The sequence below is a fragment of the Nyctereutes procyonoides genome, unplaced genomic scaffold (genome assembly GCF_905146905.1).
Source record: "Nyctereutes procyonoides isolate TBG_1078 unplaced genomic scaffold, NYPRO_anot_genome, whole genome shotgun sequence".
Lineage (NCBI taxonomy): Eukaryota > Metazoa > Chordata > Mammalia > Carnivora > Canidae > Nyctereutes > Nyctereutes procyonoides.
This window is the reverse complement of record NW_026575041.1, coordinates 608,627-634,717: the sequence shown is the minus strand read 5'-3', so window position 1 is coordinate 634,717 and position 26,091 is coordinate 608,627. Positions and strand designations below refer to the sequence as shown.

The window sequence follows — 26,091 nt, the reverse complement described above, 5'->3', positions numbered from 1 at the left end:
AGCTTAGGCAGGGAGACTGCACCTCCCCACAGAGGGCCAGAAGACTGGATTGGGGTTTGAGCCCTAGAGGATGCTGTGAATTTCCTGCCCTAAAGCCCAAGCTGAGGGCAGTGGGGAGGGAGAGTGGGGAGGTACTTGCACCCACTTGGCCTGTTCACTGCTTAATTTTCTTTTGCACCATGCACCAGAGGATCATCTCTAAAGACAAACAGACTCTCTAGTAAGGTTAGTAGCTTGGTATGTGAGCCCAAGGCAGCCAGCCTTTGGGGAGGGACACCCCTGGCCTGAGTGTCTCAAAGATTCAGGGAGGGAAAGTGAGCTTGCCTCAGGAGGCCTTTTTCTCCTGCATCTACCTGAGCTTCCTCCAGGCTCTTCTCTGGCTTTGGAAGGTCTCAGCTTTTAATTGATGACAAGGCATGGAGGATGGGAATCATGGCCGAATGAAGCTGTGGGCCACAGGGAGTGAGGCTGGGAGGGTCCCAACCCCCTGACCGACCGCTCTCCGTTGGCATTAGAAAAGTAAGCTCCTGGGGTCCCCGCCTTGTCATCATCGAGGGCCCCTTTCCCAGTGCGGTGGCTCCCCAGAGCTGCCTTGGCACCCCACTCAGTGGTTCATATATGTGTGGAAAAGGCAGGATATGGAGAGGATCATCTGAGAACTTAGGGAAACTCGGCCACATTTAGACAGAAGCAAGGACAGTGTCAGATACATGAAACCAAACATGAGAGAGTGAACATGAGTAAACAGTAGAGGACGTGGCTGAAACAGTATTTATAGAATGGAGTTGGGACTTTTCTCCACTGTTGTCTCCAGGAAGATACTGACCCATGGGATAGCTGCTCAATTAATTGTTTCCTACTGAGAATTAACCCTACAATAGCTATGAGTCAACCTTCTGCTTTTGCTTATTTATTTTCCGGGCCTGGTGCCCTCCCTTATTTTTGACCCACAGCCTCCTCCTTTCCAGGTCCTGTGGCACTCCCCTTCTGCTCCTGACTTTCTCCCTTTGCTTCCTGATTTGGATGTTTCCCTTATCCTCTCCTCCACCCTATTGTGGGTTCTCCTCTGGGAAAGCAGAGGGAGAGTTAAGGGACTGGCAGGGGACTCCCTGTAGAGGCAGGAGAGGAGGCATCTGGAATTGGTTCATGGGCCTTCTTAGGAATAGCCAGCCCCTTCCAGAGTCTCAGCTCTCTGGACTAACCTCTGTGTGTGCATGTCCAGTGTGCTGTGCCACATCCCCATAACTCAGCCTTGCAAAGAAGCCTCTTGTGATTGGCCCACATATGGGTTTTCCAGCTTGACTGGCCTCATCATCTCCATTCCCATAATAACTTCCTACATTTCCAAGTGATTTGCCAACATGTTTGATCCTCCAAATACCCTTGTAAGATAATTGAATTGGTGTTACCTGCATTTGGCCAAAATTAAGGACCAGCAAGGTTAGGTAACTTGTCTTAAGGTCACACAACAAGCATCAGGCAGAGGTGGAAATTATGACTTCTAGTGGCAGCTCTTCAGAACCACTGCTACTTAAAGATCAACCTCCTGTCTTTCTGCACCTGTCTACGCTCTCCCTCTCACAGAGCTCTGAAAGAGACACCCCCTCCCTTTCCCAGCTGCCAGCAGACTTTGGTTTGAACTTGGAAATATTTCTCTGTGACCCACTTTGAATCCTGTGAGAGGGTCAAAAGAGGCAGCTTCCTGACCTTTTTGGGGTGGATAAGTGACTGTTTGCAAGGCTGTCCTAATCTTCTCCTCCCCAGCCTGGGTCAGGCCCATCACTGCATGTGCCTTGTTCCTTGGGGTCTGGCCCAGACTGGATGTGTCCCAGAGTGTGACAGGAGTCAGTTGGGGAGGAAGGCATAGGAAATGGTGACTCAGAGCAATATGTGGGTTCTGTGTCGGCTTCGGGTTGAGTCCTAGAAATCTAGCCAGCTGTGGGAAGGCAGAGATTTTATTAAGGAGGATGCCTGGGGGATTTAAGCCTCTGGTTGTACCAGTTTAGGGCCTAGCCACTCAGCAGGGTGGGGGGTTGTCATTAGAAAGCCCTTTGCCAGACAGATGATGGCATAATGACTTTTGGTTTTGCTTCGTTTGTCTCTTCTTTCTCCATCACTTTTCCCTTTCTTTTTTTTTTCCTCCCCTTTGTCCTCCTTATTTCTACTTGCTCCTCCTTTTGCCTTCTCTCTCCCTGACTTTTCTCTCTCCCTGTCTCTTCGCCAACCCATCTCCATCCCCTATTCCTGCCTCATCTCTTGTCCTGTACCTATGGCCTACTCAACTTCCTTCTTTTTTTTTTTTTTTCTCAACTTCCTTCAACTTCCTTCTCTCTTGCCCGCTTGTCTGTTCATCCTCTTTTCTCTCTCCTACCCCTCTTTCCGTGCCCATTTCCCACCTCACTTTGTCTTCTCATGCTGCTCCTCTCTCTCTCCACCTCTCTCCCACCCTCCTCCCCTGTATGTGTCCCTTTCTTCCTTTCTGCCCTGTCTTGTAGGGATTTGACCCTTTCCGATTCGGAGTCCTCCCTCCACATGAGTGACCGCCAGCGTCTGGTCCCCAAGCCTCCTCAGATGGTCCGTGCTGTAGATGAGGCCCTCAGCGCCATGACCTCCAATGGCAGCCACCGGCTGATTGAGGGGGTCCACCCCGGGTCTTTGGTGGAGAAACTGCCTGACAGCCCTGCCCTGGCCAAGAAGGCACTCCTGGCGCTGAACCACGGGCTGGACAAGGCCCACAGCCTGATGGAGCTGAGCCCCTCAGCCCCACCTGGTGGCTCTCCACCTTTGGATTCTTCCCGTTCTCACAGCTCCAGTTCCCCAGATCCAGACACGCCATCTCCGATTGGGGACAGCCGAGCCCAGCAGGCCAGCCGAAATACACGCATTCCCCATCTGGCTGGCAAGAAGGCTGTGGCTGACGAAGATAATGGCTCCATTGGCGAGGAGACAGACTCCAGCCCAGGCCGGAAGAAGTTTCCCCTCAAAATCTTTAAGAAGCCTCTGAAGAAGTAGGCAGGATGAGAGTGGCAGTGGCGGGACAGCTTGTCCTTCCCTGGTCTTCTGCCTCCCCTTCCTCCCCTTCCAAGATACCTGGCCCCTAGGGTAGGGCATGGGAGGGGCTGGCCCAGGGGCCTGGGCACTGTACATACCTGCCCCCCTCATCCTGGGGTCCTCCAACATTATTTATTAACTGACCACCATGGCCTGCCTGCCTTGCCGTGGGCTGCTGCCGCCACTCTCTCTCTACTTCAGTGCATGTCTTAGTTGCTGTCCCCTCAGCCCCCAGCTCTGCCTCTGGGGTCCAGCTTTTGTCTCTGCTGTCCCAGTTTTGAAGTTTGGTTTCTTGTTTCTCTGTTTCCTGCTTTCAGGCTCCTCCCTCCCACCACTCCCCAACTTCCCCTAGCAGCTGGGGGGGGGCGGGGGGGGGGAAGATAGGAGGAGTAACTTCTGACATCCGTGTCTCGGATCTGTTCCGCCCCACCTAAGATGGTTCCGTTTGCCTCACACTGGGGCCTAGGGCCTAATATTTGAGGTCTGTTCTTTGGGAGTGTAGTGGGCCTGAAGGAAACTTGGCCTGAAGCTTGCTTGAGCCTCCAGGGGTTCGTGGGGGAGTGGAACACATTCCTAGAGAACAAGCTACTAGAGAATTTCGAAGAGAGGCTAGTCCAGGGGGGTGGGTCGGGAGAGACTCCTCTTAGTTAGGGGATGAGTAGATGCCAGAGTTGTGGGCCACAAGACAGTCCCCTTTTCTCTCTTCTCTCACCTATACCTGCCTCTTTCTTACCCCTGTTCCCCCATACCACAGGAGGGTTTGACTCTAAGAGGTGCTGCCCAAATGCTCCCTAAGTCAGTACTCCTGGAGCTCAGGACAAATGGTTCCCCTGGCCATGGGAGCCTCAGCAATGATCCAGAGCTCTAATGGGGCCCTGGAATTGTTGGGCAGGATATTGTTGCATTTGAACCAAAAAACATTTTTAAATTGAAAAAAAAAAAATCTCCTGAATTTCCCAAGTGCCTGCACCACCTACTCCCTTTGTCAGACCCCATTTTCATGTCACTGCATAGCTTGGGCCAGAGGCTCAGAAAGGACACAGCTGGTTTAGGGAAGGGGGTGGCTAAGGAAGATGGTGTCAGTGACCTCTTCCCTCACACCCTTTCCGCCCTCTAGACAACTCTTTTCCTTACCTGTTTTTGCTATGGCTGTAAAGGTGTTTTCCTTTTGCCCCACTCCTTCCCATGCCTTTACTCTGGGATCCTATTTTGGGCCTGGGGTGCAGGGCACCTGGGGCTGGTCTTAGGAGGGTGCTAGGCTACAGACTGCCTTGTACCCCCTGGACACCCTCACATGGTTTTTCTGTGTTATTTCATAAGACTCTTTGAAGTCCAATAAAGCATGTAGGAGATTTTAACCTCTGCTGGCTTTGACTCTCATGGTGTTCTTTGTGGCATAGCAGACAGGATAAAGAAGAGCCTGTTTCTCCTTGGCCAAGGAAAACACTGAAACTCTACCACACACACCCAAAAGCTCTCTGGAGAGGGCAGCCAATTGAAATGCAGGATGCTTGCCTGGTTAAACTTGAATTTCTCATAACTAGTAACTTTTTTTAGTGTAATCATGTCCCTGCAGCATTTGGGACACGTTATTTTTGTTTGCTAAATCTGGCTACCCCATCTTTGGGCTTTCCTTAACCTATCTCTACTGCGGCTTTGCCTGTCACCCATGACTTTTAGAATTACTTCACAGGGAGCTTGGGTGGCTCTAGAGGGCACACCTAGGGAGAGATGCCACATGAGCTTTCATAAAAATCAGTTTGTGTAGCCCAGAAGCTTCTACAACACTCTTGCATATTACGTCTTTTACCTATTCCTACCCCCCACATTCACCCCCCACCAAGCACTCTCCATTCTGCGTCCACAAGGCCTAATTGCTAACCATCCACCGGAGAGTTATAAAAGCAAATGGGTCATGGCCCTGCCGTGCCCAAAACTCTCCCAGAGCCCCCGTCCGCCAGGATAAGATCCAACGCCCTTGGCCCGGCAAGGCTCTCTTTCAAGGACTGAGGGCCAGATCCGCTCCGATCTACGAGCGTGGCGCTCCCGGCTGCCTCCAGCTAATGAATCGCAGGCCTCAGCCCGCACTGGATAGCAGTCGGGTCATTACATTTTAACAGTCGTCAAGACTAGAAAGGGTTTTGGATGGCTGGGTATGGATTCCAAAAACACCGAGTCGACTTATGCAGGGGCGCGCCAAATAGAGGGGCGGGGCCAGGCCAGGCGGGCTCTGCGCGCAGCGCCGGCTTCAGGACCCAGATTCGGCTGTGCCCACACTAAATATGGAGGCAGGAGAACCGCGTTCCCGCCGGGCGTGCCCCACACGCATTGTGGCCGCGAGAAAGGCAGTTTCCAGGGCTCTGCCCATACTCAACATGGCGGCTACGGCGTTCGGCTAATTCGGGGCTAATTCGCTAGCCCTGCCCACGGGCCGAGGCGCTGGCGGCGTCGGGTAACGTCATTCGAGCTCCGTCGCGCCGCTTTTGCGCGGCGTCTGCGTCTCGGGTGGCGGGAGCGGGAAGGGGATTCGGATTGTCGCGCCTCCGCTCGGTGGAGGAAAGTGCCCTCTGGCCCCCACATCAGTCCTTGCACCTGAGCACCCCCGGGAACCGGACCCTCCGCACTCTACCACCTTCTCGATCCCGCCGGCGCCTCCGAATTGCAGCCCCGTCTCGATTCCCTCAGCGCCTCAGCCACTAGCCGCGATGCACGTGATCAAGCGAGGTGAGAGGCCGGGGAGGGGGCGGCGGGTCAGTGGGGAGCGGGTCAAGGGCCGCGGGGCTGCCGCCGCCCTCGCAGTTGGCCGCGCCCGCCGCCGCCTCGGCTTCCCGCTCGGACCGCCGCGGCTTCCCGCCCTGTCAAGCCAGCTCGGCCTCTGGCTTGCGTCAGTCTCACGCTCGCGTCCCCCAGCCGGCCTTCGCTGTGAGCCCCCGCGGCTTGGTCATCCTGCCGCCTTTCCAAAGAGTAATACCTGCCCTTTATCGAGTAGTTGCCCGGTAGTGCGCCGAGCGCTTTCCGGGCAGTGTTTATTAGCTCCGCTTCTCAGGTGAAGAAGCTGAAGTGCAGGGAGACGTTCGGTGCCTGACGCGAGGCCACCCAGTTAGTCGATGGTGAGGCCAGTGTTCGAACCCGTGGCTAACCTCGGAGTGTACTGGAAAAGCCTGGGGCTGCTGACCTGTCCAGGGTCGGGGAGGAGCCAGAAAGAAGGGACTCTGCCCTGCGCGGGCCCCTGTCAATTTCCTGATCTCTTTTATGGGGGTGAAAAAGAACGGATCTTAGACCCAGGCATCCCTGGAATTTGCCCTTTGCAGGAGACGTGTTGCCCTCTGCCCCAGGAGTGGTCCCAGAGGAGTTTGGGACTGGCACTACCCATACAGAATCGTCAGTGGGGAGGCGCAGACCACGTCTGACAGGATGGGAGCTCGGAAGAGCCAAGGACTTGCATTCTTCCTCAACAGCTAATTCCCATTAGTCTTCGCGAGTTCCTCCTTTTTGTGCCAGGCCTTTGCTTGGCGACGGGAAATTATAAGAGGAGACAGTCCCTGCCTTGGCAAAAGGTCTAATCAGATTGGAAAAACAAGAGCAAAACGTACATTTAGCAGAGAACCGTATGAGGCAGGTCTGAACAAATTTTGACTTGAATCTACTTGCCTCTGTTAAAGCGATAAAGTTACTTCAAAATTGTGGGCACTTAGTACTGGTTGGCTGACTGGATGTTTCATCCTCTAGGCTGTGAGTATTTCAAAGGTGGGGACTTTATGCCCACACTTAGCATTGGACTTGCCCTGAATAGGAATTCAAAGAATGAACAAGAACAGTTATTTTAAAATATGGGACATAATGAATGCTATGGGTAGGCAGGTGGTTGATCTGGTTTGGTCCAGGTAGTTTAATAAGAGCCAAGAGGTGGAGAAATGGACAGTGATGGCCCCTTTCCCAGTTTTTAGTATCTTAAGGACATCATTCTCTGAATTTCCCTAGTCCTCCGTTTTAGCTGATGAGACCAAAAGACCAGAATACATAGTACACTTTTATTGGTCCATGCCTGTGGTTGAGATGAGCATCTAGTTTTTTTTTAGAAAAAAAGTATGGAAGGGTGAGGACTCCCTTATGATAAGTCTGTAACAAATATTAATTGAAAACTTGTGAACTTAAATTACTGGAGTAGGTAACGCCCCTGTGTTGTACTTTTAATTTTGGGGTCCACTTTGAAATACCATAGTTTAAAAAGTACTGCCTACAACAAGCTCTAAAAGGCAAGGCATATTTTGTATCTCATTCCTTCAGAGAACATAATTTGAACCAGATGATTCTCTGCTGGATTCTGACAATAGCATTCAGCACGGCTTGTTAATATACAAAGTTGTGCTTGAATTTATTTCATTTTTGAAAAAAAGTTTTAAAAGATTTTATTTATTTATTTGAGACAGAAAGTGTGAGGGAAATAGCACAAGTGGGGAAGAGGGGCAGGGGGAGAGAGAGAAGCAGACTCCTTGCTGAACAGGGAGCCCAAAGTGGGGCTCCAACCCAGGACCCTGGCAGATACTTAACCAACTGAGCCACCCAGGTGCCCCTTATTTTTGATTGTTAATGTGCTCAGGGCTTTTCTGTTTCTCATTTTTGGCATGCCAGTGAGTAGCAGACTAGCTACTGTCATTTTTGTTAACGTTGATGTAATTATCCAGGAGGGCAATGGGCGGTCAATCTAACTTGTACCTTAGTCTTCCCCCACTTACTCAGGGTTTTGCTTTCCGCTGTTTCAGTTACCTGGACAACTGCGATCCGGAAGCAGATGATCCTCTTGAGTATTGTCAGCAGGTCAATGGTAGCCTAACTACATCACAGTGCCTACATCTTTCACCTCACTTTGTGTCATCACGTAGACATGTGTGTCATCTCACATCATCACAAGAAGGGTGAATACAGTACCACAAGATAGTTTGAGAGAAAGACCACATTTATATAACTTTTATTATAATATATAGTTATAATAGTTCTATTTTATTATTTATTATTTATCTCTTAAACTTTATCATAGGTATGTATGTATAGGGAAAAAAGTATATATAGGGTTTAGTACTTTCTGTGATTTCAGGCACACATTGGGGGTCTTGGAATGTATCCTCTGCCTCTAAGGGGATATTACTCTACTTACTGAATGTACTTTTTTCTTGCTAAGCAGTTTGAGGGAAATAATAGAGGAAGAACCCAGTTCCATCTTCAGAGATTTTAGGATTATTAGAGATTTAGGAATAATACATACGGAAATTGTTAGATAACAGAAGGAAATAGTAGGTGAGTTTTTCTCTTGCTATCTTCAGCTATTTTTCCTAATGGAAGAGTATTGCTCAAGGAGATTAAGGTTAAAGCATAAAAGTTGAGAACCATTGCAATAAATGAAGTATAGCTGACCGAGTTGTAAAGTGTGCTTTGGAATATAGTATATGGTTTTCAAAACTTTGGGTTGTAACCCACAGTAAAAATCACATCTTACATCAGGACTGAGAACACACCAGTGTATGTGTATATGTGTGTGTATAAATTTTCATAAAATGAAACAGCCATTTTCAAAATAATTCCTTTTAAAGCATCTCTTTGTACTTTGATTCTCTCTTCTATTCCAAATCTGTTCTCTAGCCCTTCATCTCTTTTCCCTTATCTCCTTCCCTGCTTTTTTCCTAATCCCCTTTGTAGCGCAGTGTATTATTTTACAAATCTGTGTGGATATTCTGCTGGCACTGAGAAACAATGATGAGAAGGCAAACATGGTTCTGTTTTCAAAGATCTTAATTGTGAAAGATAGACACATTTGAAAACCTAATATAATAAAGTATGATAAAAAAAATAAAAAAAATAAAGTATGATAAATACTCTGATAGGTAAAGTAAAGGCTATAGGAGCCATTCATTCAGTTATTCAGAAACTGTTTATTTAGTACTTCTTTGTGCCAGGAACTGTTTTAGGTACTAGAGATTACAGCAATGAACAAAGCAAACTAAATCCCTTTTCTCATGGAGTTTACATTCTTGTGTGGGTGAGAATGGTAAGTATACATAAGAAACAAGTAAACCAAGGACAAACATTATATGTTCTCATTCATTTGGGGAATATAAGTAATAGTGAAAGGGAATAGAAGGGAAGGGAGAAGAAATGGGTAGGAAATACCAGAAAGGGAGACAGAACATAAAGACTCCTAACTCTGGGAAACGAACTAGGGGTGGTGGAAGGGGAGGAGGGCGGGGGGGGTGGGGGTGAATGGGTGACGGGCATTGAGGGGGGCACTTGACAGGATGATGAGCACTGGGTGTTATTCTGTATGTTGGCAAATTGAACACCAATAAAAAATAAATTTATTATTAAAAAAATAAAAAAAAATGTAAGAAAAAAAAGAAACAAGTAAACCTAAGAATCAATTAATTTCAGATAGTGATTAGGCAGATGATGACAAGCTGATAATAAAAGTGATTGAGAAAGTGATCTAGGATTAGATAGGGAATACCCTCTAGAGCTGCCATTTGAGCTGAGCTCTGAATAATATTAGGGGCCAGCTATGTGAAGATTTGTGGGCTGAACCTTCCAGGTAGAGGGGATGGAAAGTTCATAACTTGTAGAAGAGAGATATCCTTGGTCTTGCGGTATTGGCAAAGTCTTGCTGAAGAGACTTAGAGAAGGCAGTTTATATAAGAGGAAATCAGACAATTAGTATTCTGGAGGATTTCAGAAGAGGAAGAGGTCAGTTTGAGTTAGAGTGCTTGAGGCAGGTCTTGTGGATGTGATGAGAGTTGGAGATTAAGTAGGAGTTAGATGTATGGAAAGGTGAAAGAGGTACTTTTAGGCAGAGCAAGGTCCAGGCATTGATGTGGATATGGGGATGGGAGGCCCTGTTGGGACTTGATATTTCACAGGGAACAGGTGAAGAGGTGATAGGGGTCCAAATTAAGGAAGACTTTGCTTGAGAGAAGAGGATAATGTAGGCAGCAGGAGGCAGGGATTAATGATGTGATGAAGTCAGCATCACCATTTGGTTGCAGAGTTCACCAAATGGAATGATAGTCTAGAGAATGGTCCCTTAGACCACTAGTCTGCCTCCCCCTTCCAGTGCAAGTTAATATAATTGCTGTTGTACTTTTTGTCAGTTTCCTGATTAATGTGGCAGCTACAAGATCTGTTTGCTAATATTGCCTTATTGGTCACCTGTCAGCTTAGTCAGTCGGTAGAGCATTGAGGGGACAGTCCCAGGGAGAGCCAGTAAATTTACTCTGTTGCAGAGTAACACTGAATATGTGAGTCTGGTCAGAAGGGGAGGTCACAATAATGATCAGAAAGAGAAGGGCTGTTTTAGTGGTCATATGTCCATGCAGAAGAAAAAGTAACTTGTTGTTTTATTGATGATAGGTTAGTAGTGATGTTTTAGGATTGATTTATTCTTCAGACAGCCACTGACCTAAGTTTCAACATACAGATGTGAATGAGAAAGCCAAGTGTAAACACATATTTAACATGTCCTTTAGTTACTAGTTAGAAAGGATTGGAGGGACAAAGAGATAAACTAAGATTTAGCCTTTTGTGTATCACAGATACCGTGTTTGATGTTTTCCCAATAAGAGCAGCTTTTTAAAAATGAGATACAATAGTTGTAATTATATGAAAGTTTTTAAGACAAAAGCGCTTTTTAGCTTATCTCATTTTGTTGTCACAGTAAACTGAAGAAGAGATATGATAATTATCCCCATTCTATAAGTGACGATCTGTAATGACTGATCATATTATGTGGCTTGCCTAAGACAAGCTATTTACTGGTTGGTTATATCTGTTATTCTTGGTAGGAGTAAATAAATAAAGGTTGGATGAGCTACTACTGAAGTTAAACTAAGAATAATAGGACTGTGGAAAGAAAGAGGAATACGTTCAAAGTACAGAACTGTAAAAGGACTAACTAGATAAGGTCAACATGTATTTGTTTACCATATCCCCAAAATATGAAAACTAAGAGGTGGCAAAGAAACTGAACAGAAACTAAGACGTTGTCTCTGGAAAATTGTCTTGAATTATATATAGAAGTACTTCTTGGGGCACCTGGGTGGTTCAGTTGATTAAGCATCCAACTCTTGATTTTGGCTCAGGTCATGATCTCAGGATCCTGGGATTGAGCCTTGCATCAGGCTCTGTGCTCAGCATGGAGTCTGCTTGGGATTCTCTCTCTCCCTCTCTGCCCCTCCCCTGCTCATGCTCTCTCTCTCTCTAAAATAAATATATACAAATTTTATTTATTTATCTTTAATATTTTATTAAAATTCAATTTGCCAACATACAATATAACACCCAGTGCTTATCCCATCAAGTGCCTTCCTTAGTGCCCATCACCCAGTTACCTTATCCCCCCTCTCTAATAAATAAAATTAAAAAGTAAAAAAGAATACTTCTTTACATGGTGTGAGGTATGTTCAAAATCATTAATTGCCCTAGAAGAGTATGTGAGCCAAATCTATCATGAAGGTGTTAGAATGGAGACAGGTTTTAAATCATTTAACATTTTGTAAATATTTGAGTTCCTACTGTGGGCTAAGACTTAGTTCTTGGTCTTGGCACTGGGGAATATTGGTAAATAAAACATGCAAAAATCTTTTTCCTTCTGGAAGTTTCCTTCCAGTTTCCTTCTGGAAGCATATGCTAGTGGATGAGTAGGGAGACTCACACAGTAAACAAAATACATAAGTAAAGTATATAGTATGTCAGATGATATACTAAGTGCTATAGAGAAAAATAAAGCAGAAGAAGGATGAGGATAAGAAGAGCAAGGCTGTGTTTGGGGCATTGCAGTTTAAAATAGGGTGATTAGGGAAGGCTCATTGAGAAGATAACATTGACCAAAGACCTAAAGGAGTATAGATAGTCAGGAGGCCAGGGTTGCCAGGGTAGAGGAAGTGAAGAAGGTAGGAAAGCAGGAGTTAAAGTCGGGGAAGGAGTATACAGGACAGATTATGTAGAATTCTATGGAATATTTAATGATTTTGACTTTTATTCTGAAGGAGATGATAAACCACTTGAAGGGGATAATGAAAGGATTTTGACTGAAGTTTTAAAGAGTAACTCTGGCTGCCATGTGGGACAAAGGGAGAAACACTTAGAAGCAAGAATCCAACTGATTTATATATTATGTAAGGGAAGAAGGGAAGATTTTCTGTATAGAATCCCTACTTTTTGATATAAAAATAATTTCTTGATGAATCTGTTGGGATCTGAATCTTTTATCAGTGAAATAGCATCTTATGTTAGTCAATTTTAAAAGTTTATTACTTTTGATTACCTTTGATTCTTTGACATTCTTATCTTAATGAGTGCTAACATGAATTGCATGGTTTGATTCTTCAGATGGCCGCCAAGAGCGGGTTATGTTCGACAAAATTACATCTCGAATCCAGAAGCTATGTTATGGACTTAATATGGATTTTGTTGATCCTGTAAGTAAATATGGTATTCATTCATTTATTTATTTATTTATTTTTTAATATGGTTTATATTTAAACCTTGTTTCATGTGATTCTTTTTACTAGTCTCTTATCTTTTATCATTCACTTGCTAGACATTTGGGTTTGGTATTTTGTTTATAGCCTTGAATATAAAATGTGAATTCATTGCTTAAAACTTACTTTCTAAAACAAACCAAAACAAAACTTGTTTTGTAACTTTTGGTCCTGTTCTTTTCAGAGAACTATAAAAAAAAAAAAAAATTCAGAGAATTATAAAAAAAAAATTATCAGAGTGCAAAGAGGAAAACTTAACATTTCATCTTATTCATAGGTGGAAAAGCCTGTAGAAAAGCTGTTTTGGAGTTGTGGTCATTTGTATAGGAACTGGTTTAAAATTTGCCTTTTTGTTATCTACGTAGAAAGAATACATTTAAATAATATGAAGTAGATTTAATTGACAACATTTAAATTAAGGAGAACTATTCAGAAGCAAGTTGCTCTTTTTCTCATTATTTTTTGTAACTCCCCTACTCTAGACCCTCATCATTTCTAATCTGGACTGCTGTCTCTAGTGGTCTGTAAAGTGTCCTCCTGGTCTTCCTCCAATCTTGCCCTTATCTCTTGGATCTGAGAAGAAAGTGATCAGGAGTGTGGGCTTAGGTATAATATAAGTAGAATAGATTATAAACTAGTAATATCACACACACACACACACACACACACACACACACACACTTTTGAAGGGGGCATGCTTTGGTCACCTGGGAAGTGCATTGATTTTTCTGTTGAATTATGGTGTCTTTTAAAGATTCAGTAAATATACCAAAATTTGTTTTTCTTAAAAATGTATATAATAATTTATGCATTATGTCTTTTAAAAAGAAGAACCTCTTACAATATGGTTTGGAAAACAGTGAAATGTAGTGAGGTTGAATGGGAGGTGGAGTAGGAGTCTTAGTAACTGTGGGCAAGCCCCAGTATCCTGAGCCTCGGTTTCTCACGTAAAGTGGTGATGGTAATAATACCCATCTCATATGGCAACTGAGATGTCAGTGAAAATTGAGCTACTTTGTATCATGTGAAGTGCTAAGAGTAGTCATTAAATGATTTACACCTTCATCTCTTTTAATCGGAATGATTAAAGTTTGATTCATTTGCTTTCTCAGACTGGTCCTTAGGTAGAATTGGCAGGAAATGGGTAAGTTTGTAGCTCAAACCCTAATCACAGAGGGAGAATTTGAGTGAAAGATGAGGAAATACTAAGAAAATTACTGGTTTGTTTTTAGCTATTTTTCTGAGGCCATTACTGTTTATGGAAGCTATACTAGGGTTTCCGTTTGTTTGATGACCCCTCTTCATTGCATATGTAGTATGTATTTCCTAGTGGCTCTATTGGTTTATGAGTTCTCATTACTAAGTTTCCCAAAGTACAACATTCTGCAAGATAATTTTTCAGAAGAGGAAGTTGTCTGTTTTGTGTTGATAATAAATTTGATTGTTTTCTTCATTGATCTCTTAAGGAGGCTAGTGGTCCTTGGGGAAGCTCAAGTAGTTCTTGGTTTTGCTTTTATAGGCTCAGATCACCATGAAAGTAATCCAAGGCTTATACAGTGGGGTCACTACTGTGGAACTGGATACTTTGGCTGCTGAGACAGCTGCAACCTTGACAACTAAGCATCCTGACTATGCCATCCTGGCAGCAAGGATTGCCGTCTCCAACTTGCACAAAGAAACAAAGAAAGTGTTCAGTGGTGAGTCTGGAGGAAAAAGAATTCTCAGAAAATGTATGAGGCTATTCAAATGAAACTTTAAATATCAAAAGAAAAGTTAACATCTAAAAAAAAATTAAAAAAAAATTAAAAAAAAAAAAGAAAAGTTAACATCTTATTTTAAAAATGTACAAATGAGGGGCACCTAAGTGGCTTAGTGGTTGAGCATCTGCCTTTGGCTCAGGTGTGATCCTGGGGTCCTGGGATCAAGTCCCGCATCATGCTCCCCACAGGGAGCCTGCTTCTCCCTCTGCCCATGTCTCTGCCTTTCTCTCTGTGTCTCTCATGAATAAATAAATCTTTTAAAAAAATGTGCAAGTTAGTGGCAGAGAGGGGGACTGGAACTTCTTGTTTCTCTATGCTGCTTACTTGCTGCATGAGTCAGTGGATCCTTTTCTTTCTTTTTTTAAGCCTATCTTTAGGTGGTTGATGGTAGTATGGTTGGAAAAATGAGTAATATTTACTGGCAAGTTCTGGGTTGAACAAAATGTCTTTTGGCATCATTAGCAAGCACTTCATACCATCACTCCAATTTTACAGTTCAGGGAATGCGAGCAAAGGACAGTTAAATAATTTGATCACTATGTAACAAGTGATATATGAAAAGTCAACTGGTAGGCTGAGATTAGAAATCTTTTGGCTGTCAATTCCAATCTATTATGTGGGGCTCAAACATTATATCACCCTCTTCATTAGATTTATTTATCACTTTTTAAAAAAAGATTATTTATTTATTTTTGAGAGAGAGAACACAAACAGGGGGAAAGTCAGAGGGAGAAGCTGACTCCTGCTGAGCAGGGACATCCTCTCCCCAACCCCAATACTGGACACCCTCTCCCCCACCACAATACTGGACTCTGTCCCATGATGGGATCATGATCTGAGCTGAAGGCAGAAACTTAACTGAGTCACCCAGGCGTCCCTCATTGGATTTATCGTAGATATATTGGTTATCCCAAAATTGATGTATAGATTTAAGACAGTCCCAATCAAAATGCCTGTATTATGTGTGCATATATGTTATATGTAAATGTGGACTGCCTACATTTACATATACCTCTGCTATGATGTCTTGAAAAAGAACAGAGAGGGAGGGCTTATTAACTGTGGTTATAGAAATAAAATGCTTGGGATGATAGATTATAAATTCAAAGTTGAGTTTTTATTCCTTTGAGATAAAAAAACTATTGAGATAATGATTTCTACTTTTATTTATTTTCAACCAATAATTCTCAATGGGGGTTGGTCATCAGAATCATTGGGAAATCTTTTTCAAATTAGAAGAGGCTATGTTTAACTCTGGAAGATTGTTTCCTTAACTGAGGCATTATTATGTATTTTTTCAACATGTATAGGGTTATTGAGCACTTTCTGTGGTAGGTAATGAGATAGGTTGGCATGAAAAAAAGGGTTTTAGAGTATTATCTGAGGATTGAATTTGCTGTTAAGTGATTCTGACATTTATTTATTTATTCAAAAAATCTTTTAGATGTGATGGAAGATCTCTACAATTACATAAATCCACATAATGGCAGACATTCTCCCATGGTGGCCAAGTCAACACTGGATATTGTTTTGGCCAATAAAGATGTATGTATAATGCTTTTCTGGTGAAAAATTTTTTTACAGATTCTTTTTTTTTTTTTTTTTTTTAAGCAACAAGCACATTTAAAAAAAAATTTAAACACTATAAATGGTATAGGTCAAAAAGTAATAAAAAGTAATTCTGCCTTGCTGAATCCTACTTTTCCTTTCTAGGGCAAGAATGTTTTATCATATTTAAATTTATTTTTCTAGAGTTCTATAATATGTGTGTGTGTTTATATATATCTACATGTATATTTTTCCTTTTAGTGGTAGTGTACTATGCCTACCGTTTTTGCTAATACTTTTTTCACCTACAAGTTTACCTCAGAGGTAGTTCTATATCAACATTTATTTTTATTTTTTTATATATCAGCATTTATGAATTTACCCTATTCTTTCTAATGGCTCCATTAGAAATGGCTCCATTTTATTTTATTTTATTTATTTTATTATTTTTTTCATGGCCTTCTATTTTATATTTATATTTATATTGTCATTGTACATATGCATAAGAATTGTTCTATTGATGAATATCTGTTTTCCATTTTTTGCTGCAGTGAATATCCTTGTACAGTATGTGCTTTGCTCATAGATGAGTATATCAGTAAGATATTCCCTTCAGTGAAGTTGCTTAGCCAAAGAGTATGTGCATTCAAAAATTTTGTAAAAAAAAAAAAAAATTAGTAGACATTGCTAAACTGACTCTTAAAATATTGAGAGATCTTGCTCCACAACTTAAAAATTACCTTGGATAGTAGAATGATTGATTAGTCAACTGTCCCTCAAAATATGTATCTGATGTTAAAGAGACTGAAAGAAGACCAAGTTATTTGTGTATTGTTCATATGTATGATCTGGAAGACAACTAAAAACAAGAAGAATAGAGCAAAACCTATATTTGTAAGAGAAATACTGATAAGTATTTCAGTTCTCCATTATTTGTGCAAGGCACCTACCTGCTTTTGGCAACAAAGATAGCCTTAAAAATTTAAGAGAAAAGGAAGGGTTTCATAGAGACTTTTCTAGTCCTTGGCCATGATCATTACACAGAAACACTGTCAGTATTTTGAAAAATAAAACTAACTCCATTTTTTTCTATCCAAAGTGTTTATTTGTACCAGATTATTTTTGTTTTCCTCTAAACAGCTTTATAGCCAAGAAAAACTCTGTAACAATGACCAGTTCTGCTATAAATCTCATTATAACACTAGTTTGTTTAAAACTTGTTAAAGTTTTTTTTTGAAGAGCCTTAGAATTAATGTAATCCTGCCTTCTGTCATTGTTTATCATATTTATTGTTACATGCAGTTTAAAATGGGCTAATTTTAAAATAAAAATATGTATTAATAAATATGTGGTACCAATACCTTTAGATTAACAGGTAGTCTAAAGACATGTTTAAGGATAATATGATCCCTCTTGTGTTTAGTTCTTTCCTTCCTTAATTAGAGATGAACTGTAAGCATAATGGGGAAAGTTTGGAAAAACACATTAATATTTTTACTTATATACAGCTTACATTTATATGTTCTCTTCTAGTCTTTTAATATAAATGTTTTAAACCTAATTTAATTTATGTACTATTTTATTTTACTTAGTGATACATATAAATTTCTAGTCTAGTAGTGTTAATTTCTTTTATATCCTGTATCAATTTTAGTTCTGGAGTCAGGGCTAAAAGATCAGATTTTGTGAAAATAAATCTAATTATCTTAATTATGGGTTTTTGTTTTGTTTTGTTTTGTTTTGTTTTTTTTGTTTTACCTCTGTCAGCGCCTGAACTCTGCCATTATCTATGACCGAGATTTCTCTTACAATTACTTTGGATTTAAGGTAAATAATGGGTTTTAATAAGTGGGAATTCCTCCTTAAATCAGGAAATACAGGTTTTTGTTATGTTTTAGTGATATAAAGGCAGTAAGTTTGGGAGTCTGGATGGACCTCAGGCAGGGATTAGGTTAAGGTGGTGGTGGTTGTTTCAATTAAGGAAAGATAGCTTGATGCATTTGCGATTTTTGAATTTTCCAAATACTACTCCATAACTGAGAAGTTATGTAGATACTTTGTGAGAATTATTCCATATTTTCCTGTTTATGTAACAATTATATATTCAATCCCTACTATGTGCAAAATACTTTTTAAGGTACTTTTGTGTTGATAAACAATATTGTATAGTGTGATTGAGAACATGAATGTTGTCAGACCATCCTGGTTCAAATCTCTGCTCTTATTAGCAAGTTACTCAATCTCTCTGTGCTTCAGTTTCCTCATCTTTAGAATGGGGATAATAATAATAAAATTACAATAACACATTCTCTTGAGAATTAAATGAGTATGTGTATGTGTGTTTGTGTTGCTTATATCGGTGCCTAGCCTTAGAATAGCACTTCGTAAGTATTAACCATAAAGACGACGATGATGATAAATACCACAACTTCTGCAGTTAACATTATACACATTAATACAGAGCTGGCTTTTTCCAGGAATTTTCATGTAGTCTTTTCCAAAAAAACAGCCAACCGATAATGTTCCAGACTGAAGCCAGTAAGAGTAAATAGGCTATTCTTTTCATTTAAAATTATATAAAAACTGAGAATATGTAAATAAATTGCCTTGGGGCTCCTGGGTGGCTCAGTCCATTAAGCATCTGCCATTGTCTCAGGTCATGATCCTGGGGTTCTGGGATCGAGCACCATGTCTGGCTCCCTGCTCAAGTCCTGCGAGGAGCCTGCTTCTCTGCCCTTCCCCGCCCCCTGCTTGGGTTGACTCTCCCTCTTAGGTGCTCTCTGTCTCTTTTTCTCTCAAATAAATAAATTTAATCTTTAAAAAAATAGATTGCCTTATTATGAAAGATAATATCCATTGTGTCTTTAAAAACTATGCTCTGGAAGTGTTTTGGTTGCTTTGCTTTTTCTAGACACTGGAGCGGTCCTATTTGTTGAAGATCAATGGAAAAGGTGAGAAACGAACATGTTTGTTATGTTTTCTATTCTTTATATTGAATATAGAGCTCTGAGTTACTAGCCTTAACATTTCTATTTAAATGCTAACATTTTTAACTTTAGGTTTGGCTTATGAATAATTGTTGGTGCTTATTGGTAGAAAGCTTTTTAAATTATCTTTTGGTATTCCTTTTTGACTCAAGTGCATGTCTCAGCCTCGTTTTTCTAACATCCCATCATTTGAAACTTCTTTTGTTTTTAGTGGCAGAAAGACCACAACATATGTTGATGAGAGTGTCTGTGGGGATTCACGAAGAAGATATTGATGCTGCTATTGAAACATACAACCTTCTTTCTGAGAAGTGGTTTACCCATGCCTCTCCCACTCTGTTTAATGCTGGTACCAACCGCCCACAGCTTTCTAGGTATGTTTCATCACTAGTCATTTTTAATGTTCTGAAATGGTTTTGATTAGGGAGATAGACCTTGACCTGAAGAAATGAGGCAGTTAATCACATAAACATTAATTTAATGAGCATTGAATCACTCCTGTTCTTATTAAATGAGATTTGCATCCTGGAAAGATCTGCAGTATCATAAATGAATTGGAGAAACAAATGCTGATAATGAATTTTTCTAAAGTTCACTGTGATGATATTTGCACAACTCTCTGAATATACTAAAAGCTGTTCATTATACGCTTTAAGTGGGGAATTGTGTGTTATGTGAACTATATCTCAATAACATTGTTTTAAAAACAAATACCAAAAACTAATTACAGGACTCTCTAAATAGTCTGTACTTTTGGATTAGGGAAGTGAAGTAGAGATTGAGAGAGTGGACAGATTCAGGAGGTATTTAGGAGGTAAAATTGACAGAATTTGGTGATGTTTTTGATTTGGGTCAAGGATAGTTCCTAAGTTTATGGGTAGAGTAATAGGATTAATGGTGATACCATTTTCTGAGAAAGGGAACACTGAAACAGAATCTAGTAATATTTAAAAAAAAAATACCCCTTAGCAATATTAGTGTATCCAGGAATTCAAAGATATGCTAATGTCAAATGTTTTGCTAATGCAAAAACTGCATTAATGTAATCCATTGCACTAACATTTTATACTCCATCAAATATTCTTTCATAAAAAAAATTTAACAAAATAGATACAGAAAATAACTTTCTTAATTTTTAGAAATATCCACTAAAAACACCTCTGTTTTCAGCAATGTAGTAGATGCTTGAGGTGGCATTGTAAGGTAAGAAAAAAAAGGCTTGTAAATGAGGGAACAAAACTGTGATTCACAGATGGTATGATTTTTACATAGGAAATTAATACTTTGGCCTACATTTTAATAGAATATATATGATCTCCGAGTGGCGAAGGATATCTTAAAATAGTTATAATAGACAAAATAGCATTAAGGAAAAATTGACTACGTTATAATTAAAAACTTCTGTGAACCAAAAACAAAGTGGAAAATCAAGTTTCAGACCTAGAGAAGATATTGGCAATGTGTATTAACTGTCAAGGGATTATAAGAAAAAGACACAAAACTAATAAATAGGAACCTGGGCAAAGGATATAAAGAAATAATTCACAGAAGAAACTTGACTGTCAATAAACATGTGAGATGATAAACTGTTAGTAATTAGGAAAGTAATTAGGACATTTCCTAGTAATTAGGAAATTACTGTTAGTAATTAGGAAAGTAACATCATAATGAGATATTTAATATCTATCAGACTGATAAAAATTAAAAGGCTGATAATACCAAGTGTTGCTAAGCATGCAGAACACAGGGAACTCTCATACATTGCTAGGTGACTATACTTACTTACCCATTCACTTTGGAGAATCTTTAGTAAAATGCATATTTTTTGACCCAGGAATTCCCCTCCTGGGTTTTTATTCTACAGAAATCCTTAGACCCAAGCACCAAAAGATGTTCAAGAATTTCCACAGCAACATTGTTTAGAATACCAGACAAATTGGAAATAATCCAAATGTCCATCGACAGGCAAATGGACAGATAATATTGGTATAGTCATACAGTGGAACAGCTTATATCAATGAAAGTAAACTGAGAGTGACATGTATCAGTAGGGAAAAAATTTCTTAACACAATATTGAATTAAAAGCGAGTTGCAAAAGGATAAATAAATATACAACCAGAAATGTAAAAATGTTGAACATATATAAATGCTAAAAGAAGGTAGAAATGCATGGAATGGTATGGGATTGTAATTAGACTATATTTGTAGTGTCTTTTCTTGAAGTAGATGGTAAGTACAAAGTATATGTCATATTATTCCCTGTATATTTCTCAGTGCCAGCATTTTTAATAGAAAAAGTTAATGGATAGAATCCATTGGGTGGATATATATTCAAGATAGTGAAAGGATTATTGGTAGAGTGAGGTTCCTGAGGTAGGAGCAGGATGAGATCCAAATCACAAGTCAGAGGGCTTTCAAAAAGGATGTAAAGGAACAGTATTACTCAGCCATTAGAAATGACAAATACCGGGGATCCCTGGGTGACGCAGCGGTTTGGCGCCTGCCTTTGGCCCAGGGCGCGATCCTGGAGACCCGGGATCGAATCCCACGTTGGGCTCCCGGTGCATGGAGCCTGCTTCTCCCTCTGCCTGTGTCTCTGCCTCTCTCTCTCTCTGTGTGTGTGTGACTATCATAAATTAAAAAAAAAAAAAAGAAAGAAAGAAATGACAAATACCCACCATTTGCGTCAATGTGGATGGAACTGGAGGGTATTATGCTGAGTGAAATAAGTCAATTGGAGAAGGACAAACATTATATGTTCTCATTCATTTGGGGAATATAAATAATAGTGAAAGGGAATATAAGGGAAGGGAGAAGAAATGTGTGGGAAATATCAGAAAGGGAGTCAGAACATAAAGACTCCTAACTGGGAAACAAACTAGGGGTGGTGGAAGGGGAGGAGGGCAGGGGGTGGGGGTGAATGGGTGATGGGCACTGAGGGGGGCACTTGACGGGATGAGCACTGGGTGTTATATTGGCAAATTGAACACCAATAAAAAATAAATTTATTATAAAAAAAAAGGAACTGAAGTTCGGAGGGTCTATCAAAGAATTGGTTAGGTGTTTCTTATTTCATAAATGTTTAATTTTTTTTTTGCCTTACTAATAGGTTGGAAAGACCTATTAGTGATGTATGCTTAGGAATTTGCATGAGAAAATATGATAAAGCACATCTGCAGTCTCATGAACATGTCAAATTAGTATTTTATACTTTATTGTAAGACTTCCTTCTAGGCTTAGCATCTAGGATGGGCAGCAAGGTGTTTTTAAATTAATATGATTCGTTGATATGTCTTGTGTCATATCCAGTAAAAGTATTTTTTTTCCCTAAAATACCTAGGAATTTTGTAAACTTCAAATTCTTTATTTGCCCAGCTTAATGTTTTTGGGGTGCATAGTCAATTTTGTTTCTCTGCTTTGTTTCATTTCCTTGCTGAATTGTGACTTTTTCTTCCCCTGTAGCTGTTTCCTTCTGAGTATGAAAGATGATAGTATTGAAGGCATTTATGACACTCTAAAGCAGTGTGCATTGATTTCCAAGTCTGCTGGAGGAATTGGTGTTGCTGTGAGTTGCATTCGAGCTACTGGCAGCTACATTGCTGGGGTAAGCTTCTGTTTTATGACTGAAACATTGTAGGCTAGAGGGATTCAGGTTGAGAACATGTCTGCTGGGTCTCTAATAAGTGCTAGCTGGCTGTGTGACTTAGAGTCAGTCATTTCACTACTTATTTCTAGCTGCTGGTTTATATTAGATGATCTGAAGGATTTTTTTTTTAGCTCAGATTTTGCAGTTCACATTTATTTTAGCAATAATAGTAGCAGCTATCATTTATCGATTGCTTACTATACGCTAAATCTATTACAAAAGTTTTACCTGAGTTTCTCATTTAATCCTTGCTACAACTGTAGGAGATGGGTACCATTAGAGACACATAGTAGGAACTTCACTCCTTACAATGACTTTGTGGTTAGAGGCAATATCGGCTTCATTTTACGAGTGAGGAAACTGAGGCAGAGAAAATTAAAATTTCTTCAAGAGATCAGTCACTTAATATGTGATAGAGCCACATATTAAGGCTCTAATGCTTTAAGGCTCATGCTTTAAACATTGGCATCTTATGATGTGAATTTAGCCCTTTACTAGTTCACTATTGATTGGGAGTCAAGATAAGTATGTTGGATAAGACCAGGGTTTAAATTCTGTCTCTGCTACTTCCCACTAGTGCGGCCTAGCAGAAGTTATTTTACATCTCTGAGTTTGTTTCCTCACCTGTAATGTGAAAAAAAAGATCTAACCCTACAGAATGAAGTTAGAGACTAGAAGGAAACTATTATATGATATAGTGTTTTAGAGCACTTAGATATAATAGTAGGGTGAGCTATTGCTCACTTATCTTTCTAGGCTTGCTTTGGAGTTAGGATTATTTTTTAAATTGATGAGATACTTTCTAGTTTTAGGAGTCTCTGTATTTTCTTTCTTCTTCTGCCCTTTTTTTTTTTTTTTAAAGATTTTATTTATTCATGAGAAACAGAGAGAAAGGCAGAGACAGAGGCAGAGGGAGAAGCAGGCTCCATGCAGGGAGCCCCATGTGGGACTTGATCCCGGGACGCCCTGAGCCAAAGGCAGATGCTTAACTGCTGAGCCACCCAGGCGTGTCGAGTATTTTCTTATTTTCATTCTAGAATCCATTTATTGTTGAGAATCTCCATTTATCTTTATTGTCTTTATCTGTTGTATATAATTCTTACTCTGACTTGCCTTGAATTCTTTTGGGAAAAAGACATTGTAGTAGTGTTTTTACTCTACGCAAAGTATATCCTTATATAATGTCCATTAGAAGGTATGGAGTTTAAATTTAGCTACCCTGATTTCACATTTTTTTGACTTGTAATGTTACATCTCATTGTAAATTAGAGATGCAACAACATTAGAGCAACAATTAGAGAAAAACATTTTTGTTTGTTTTTTTAAGATTTTATTTGTTTGATGGAGAGAGTATAAGCAGGGGGAGTGGCAGGCTGAGTGAGAGGGAGAAGCAGACTGGAGCAGGGAGCCTGATGTGGGGCTTAATCCTAGGACCCCAGGATCATGACTTGAGCTGAAGGCAGACATTTAATGACTGAGCCACCCAGGCACCCCCATTTTGTTTATTTTATATTGAGTATTCTGTTTTCAAAGCAAAGGAGAGATAGAAAGCAAGTAAAACTTAGTATAGACTAGGAGAGAGTTATTGTTCGCTGTTGAGCCATTTCGTTCTTTTCCTTGTTTAGTCCCACTTTTTTCCTCCAGATTGCTTTATTCTTGGTCTCTCTTTCAGACTAACGGCAACTCCAATGGCCTTGTACCAATGCTGAGAGTATATAACAACACAGCTCGATATGTGGATCAAGGTGGAAACAAGGTATGTTCTGTTACTTGAAATTCCTGGAAATCAGAACTAAAAATCTTTAATCATGTATGCTTCAAATAAGATGATTTATTGTGTATATTTCTAACTACTCTTTTTCACTTTTAAAATCAATTTAGTGAAGTATAATTTACTTATTTTAAAAGTGTACACACTTTTAAGCATAGAGTTTGATGGATTTTGACAAATATAACATACTTGTGTAGTTACTATACCAATAAGGATATAGAACATATCCATTACCCCAGAATGTTTCTTCAAGCCCCTTTGGTTAATTACCCCATCACTTCCACCTGTACATACTTCATCCCTGGTTCCAGGCAGCCAATTGTCTAGTCAGCTTTTATTTATTTACTTATTTTTATTTTTTTATTTTTTAAGTAGGCTCCATACCCAATGTGAAGCTTGAATGCATGACCTTGAGGATCAAGAGTCACATGCTCTACTGACTGAGCCAGCCAGGCACCCCCCAGTCAGCTTTTTTATATGACCATTTATTGGCAAAGAATTTCTAAAGTTGTGACTTCTATTAATACCTAACCTTGAAAAAGGGTTGTAATAGTCTTATAGCTTTCTCTTTAAAAAACAAAACCAAAACTCTGCCTATTTCACAGAGGGAGAAGTAAAGTTGAGAAAATAGGTTATTTACCCAGTGTTAACAGCAGAATAATTTGCAATTTGAGCCTGCCTCAGATAGATATGTAGGCACACTAATCACCTGTTAGTTTATATATTTCCATTGATGGACTTTATTTATTTATTTATTTCCATTGATGGACTTTAAAAATGATCATTGGAGACCTTATTCAGACATCACTTTTTTATCTTTAATAAGAGCACAACTTAACTATTGTCAAGGTTAAAGTGGTTTTCTATGGGTTTTGCATACCTGTTATATAATGAAAAGTGAACTATATGGCAGCTGAAAAGGAAGTTCCATCTATGGTTCACTGTGTTACTTTGAACAAATTATTTCATCTTGTTTTTATCAATTGGCTCTTTTTTACTCCTAGAATTATAAGAACAATATTACTACTTATATTTGTTGTATTTTTATTAGTATTATCTCATTTAACTCCTTAATTGTGAAGATCAAAGGAGATACAGAAGTGCTTTGGAAAATACAAAGTTTCTTTGATTCTGTTTCTGAAAAGAATGATGGATTTATTTGCCTTTAGCGACCTGGGGCATTTGCTATTTACCTGGAACCTTGGCATTTAGACATTTTTGAGTTTCTTGATTTAAAGAAGAACACAGGAAAGGAAGAACAGCGTGCCAGGGACCTTTTCTTTGCTCTTTGGATTCCAGATCTGTTCATGAAACGAGTGGAGACTAATCAGGTAAGAAATAGGTACCTTTTGGTAAGAACAACTTGATTCATATTAGCTTTCTTTTTTCATCAGCTTTCATCTTAAATCAAACTTAGGAAGAGCTCACCTATGTGTTATGCTACGGAAGGCACTTTAAACAATTTAAGATGTGCCATTCCTGCCCTCTTGGATTTTTATTCTCTAAAGCAGATGCTGTCTGATCTAAAATACTTAAAAGGTCATGTATAAATAGGCAGAACTAGGTGTTTGAGCCTGAGTCCAAAATGATTAATTCTATAGCAGATTTCCAAGAGAGTCTATGGAAGCCATCTTATCCCTTGCAGTATTCCTAATGGACTATGCAGTTGGTTTTTTTTTTTTTTTCTTTTTAAGATTTTATTTATTTATTCATGAGAAGCACATTGAGGAGAGAGAGAGAGGCAGAGACACAGGCAGAGGGAGAAGCAGTCTCCATGCAGGGAGCCCAATGCGGGACTTGATC

General features: G+C 40.2%; 2 protein-coding genes across 4 annotated transcripts in view; both read left to right on the top strand.

The window, feature by feature from the left end:
• The window catches only part of STIM1 (stromal interaction molecule 1), a 195,296-nt gene extending 190,887 nt beyond the window's left edge, over window positions 1-4,409 (top strand). For all 3 annotated transcript variants that reach the window (XM_055320499.1, XM_055320496.1, XM_055320497.1), the window contains one exon: window positions 2,496-4,409. In XM_055320499.1, coding sequence (XP_055176474.1) covers window positions 2,496-3,012 — 517 coding nt within the window. In that variant the 3' untranslated portion in view covers window positions 3,013-4,409. The remainder of the gene's footprint in view (window positions 1-2,495) is intronic.
• A 1,094-nt stretch (window positions 4,410-5,503) lies between these two features.
• RRM1 (ribonucleotide reductase catalytic subunit M1) overlaps window positions 5,504-26,091 on the top strand; it is a 35,297-nt gene continuing 14,709 nt past the window's right edge. The window contains exons 1-10 of the mRNA XM_055320731.1: window positions 5,504-5,775; window positions 12,424-12,512; window positions 14,095-14,272; window positions 15,780-15,880; window positions 17,651-17,710; window positions 18,795-18,834; window positions 19,082-19,244; window positions 22,334-22,475; window positions 24,190-24,273; window positions 25,458-25,619. Coding sequence (XP_055176706.1) covers window positions 5,757-5,775; window positions 12,424-12,512; window positions 14,095-14,272; window positions 15,780-15,880; window positions 17,651-17,710; window positions 18,795-18,834; window positions 19,082-19,244; window positions 22,334-22,475; window positions 24,190-24,273; window positions 25,458-25,619 — 1,038 coding nt within the window. The 5' untranslated portion in view covers window positions 5,504-5,756. The remainder of the gene's footprint in view (window positions 5,776-12,423; window positions 12,513-14,094; window positions 14,273-15,779; window positions 15,881-17,650; window positions 17,711-18,794; window positions 18,835-19,081; window positions 19,245-22,333; window positions 22,476-24,189; window positions 24,274-25,457; window positions 25,620-26,091) is intronic.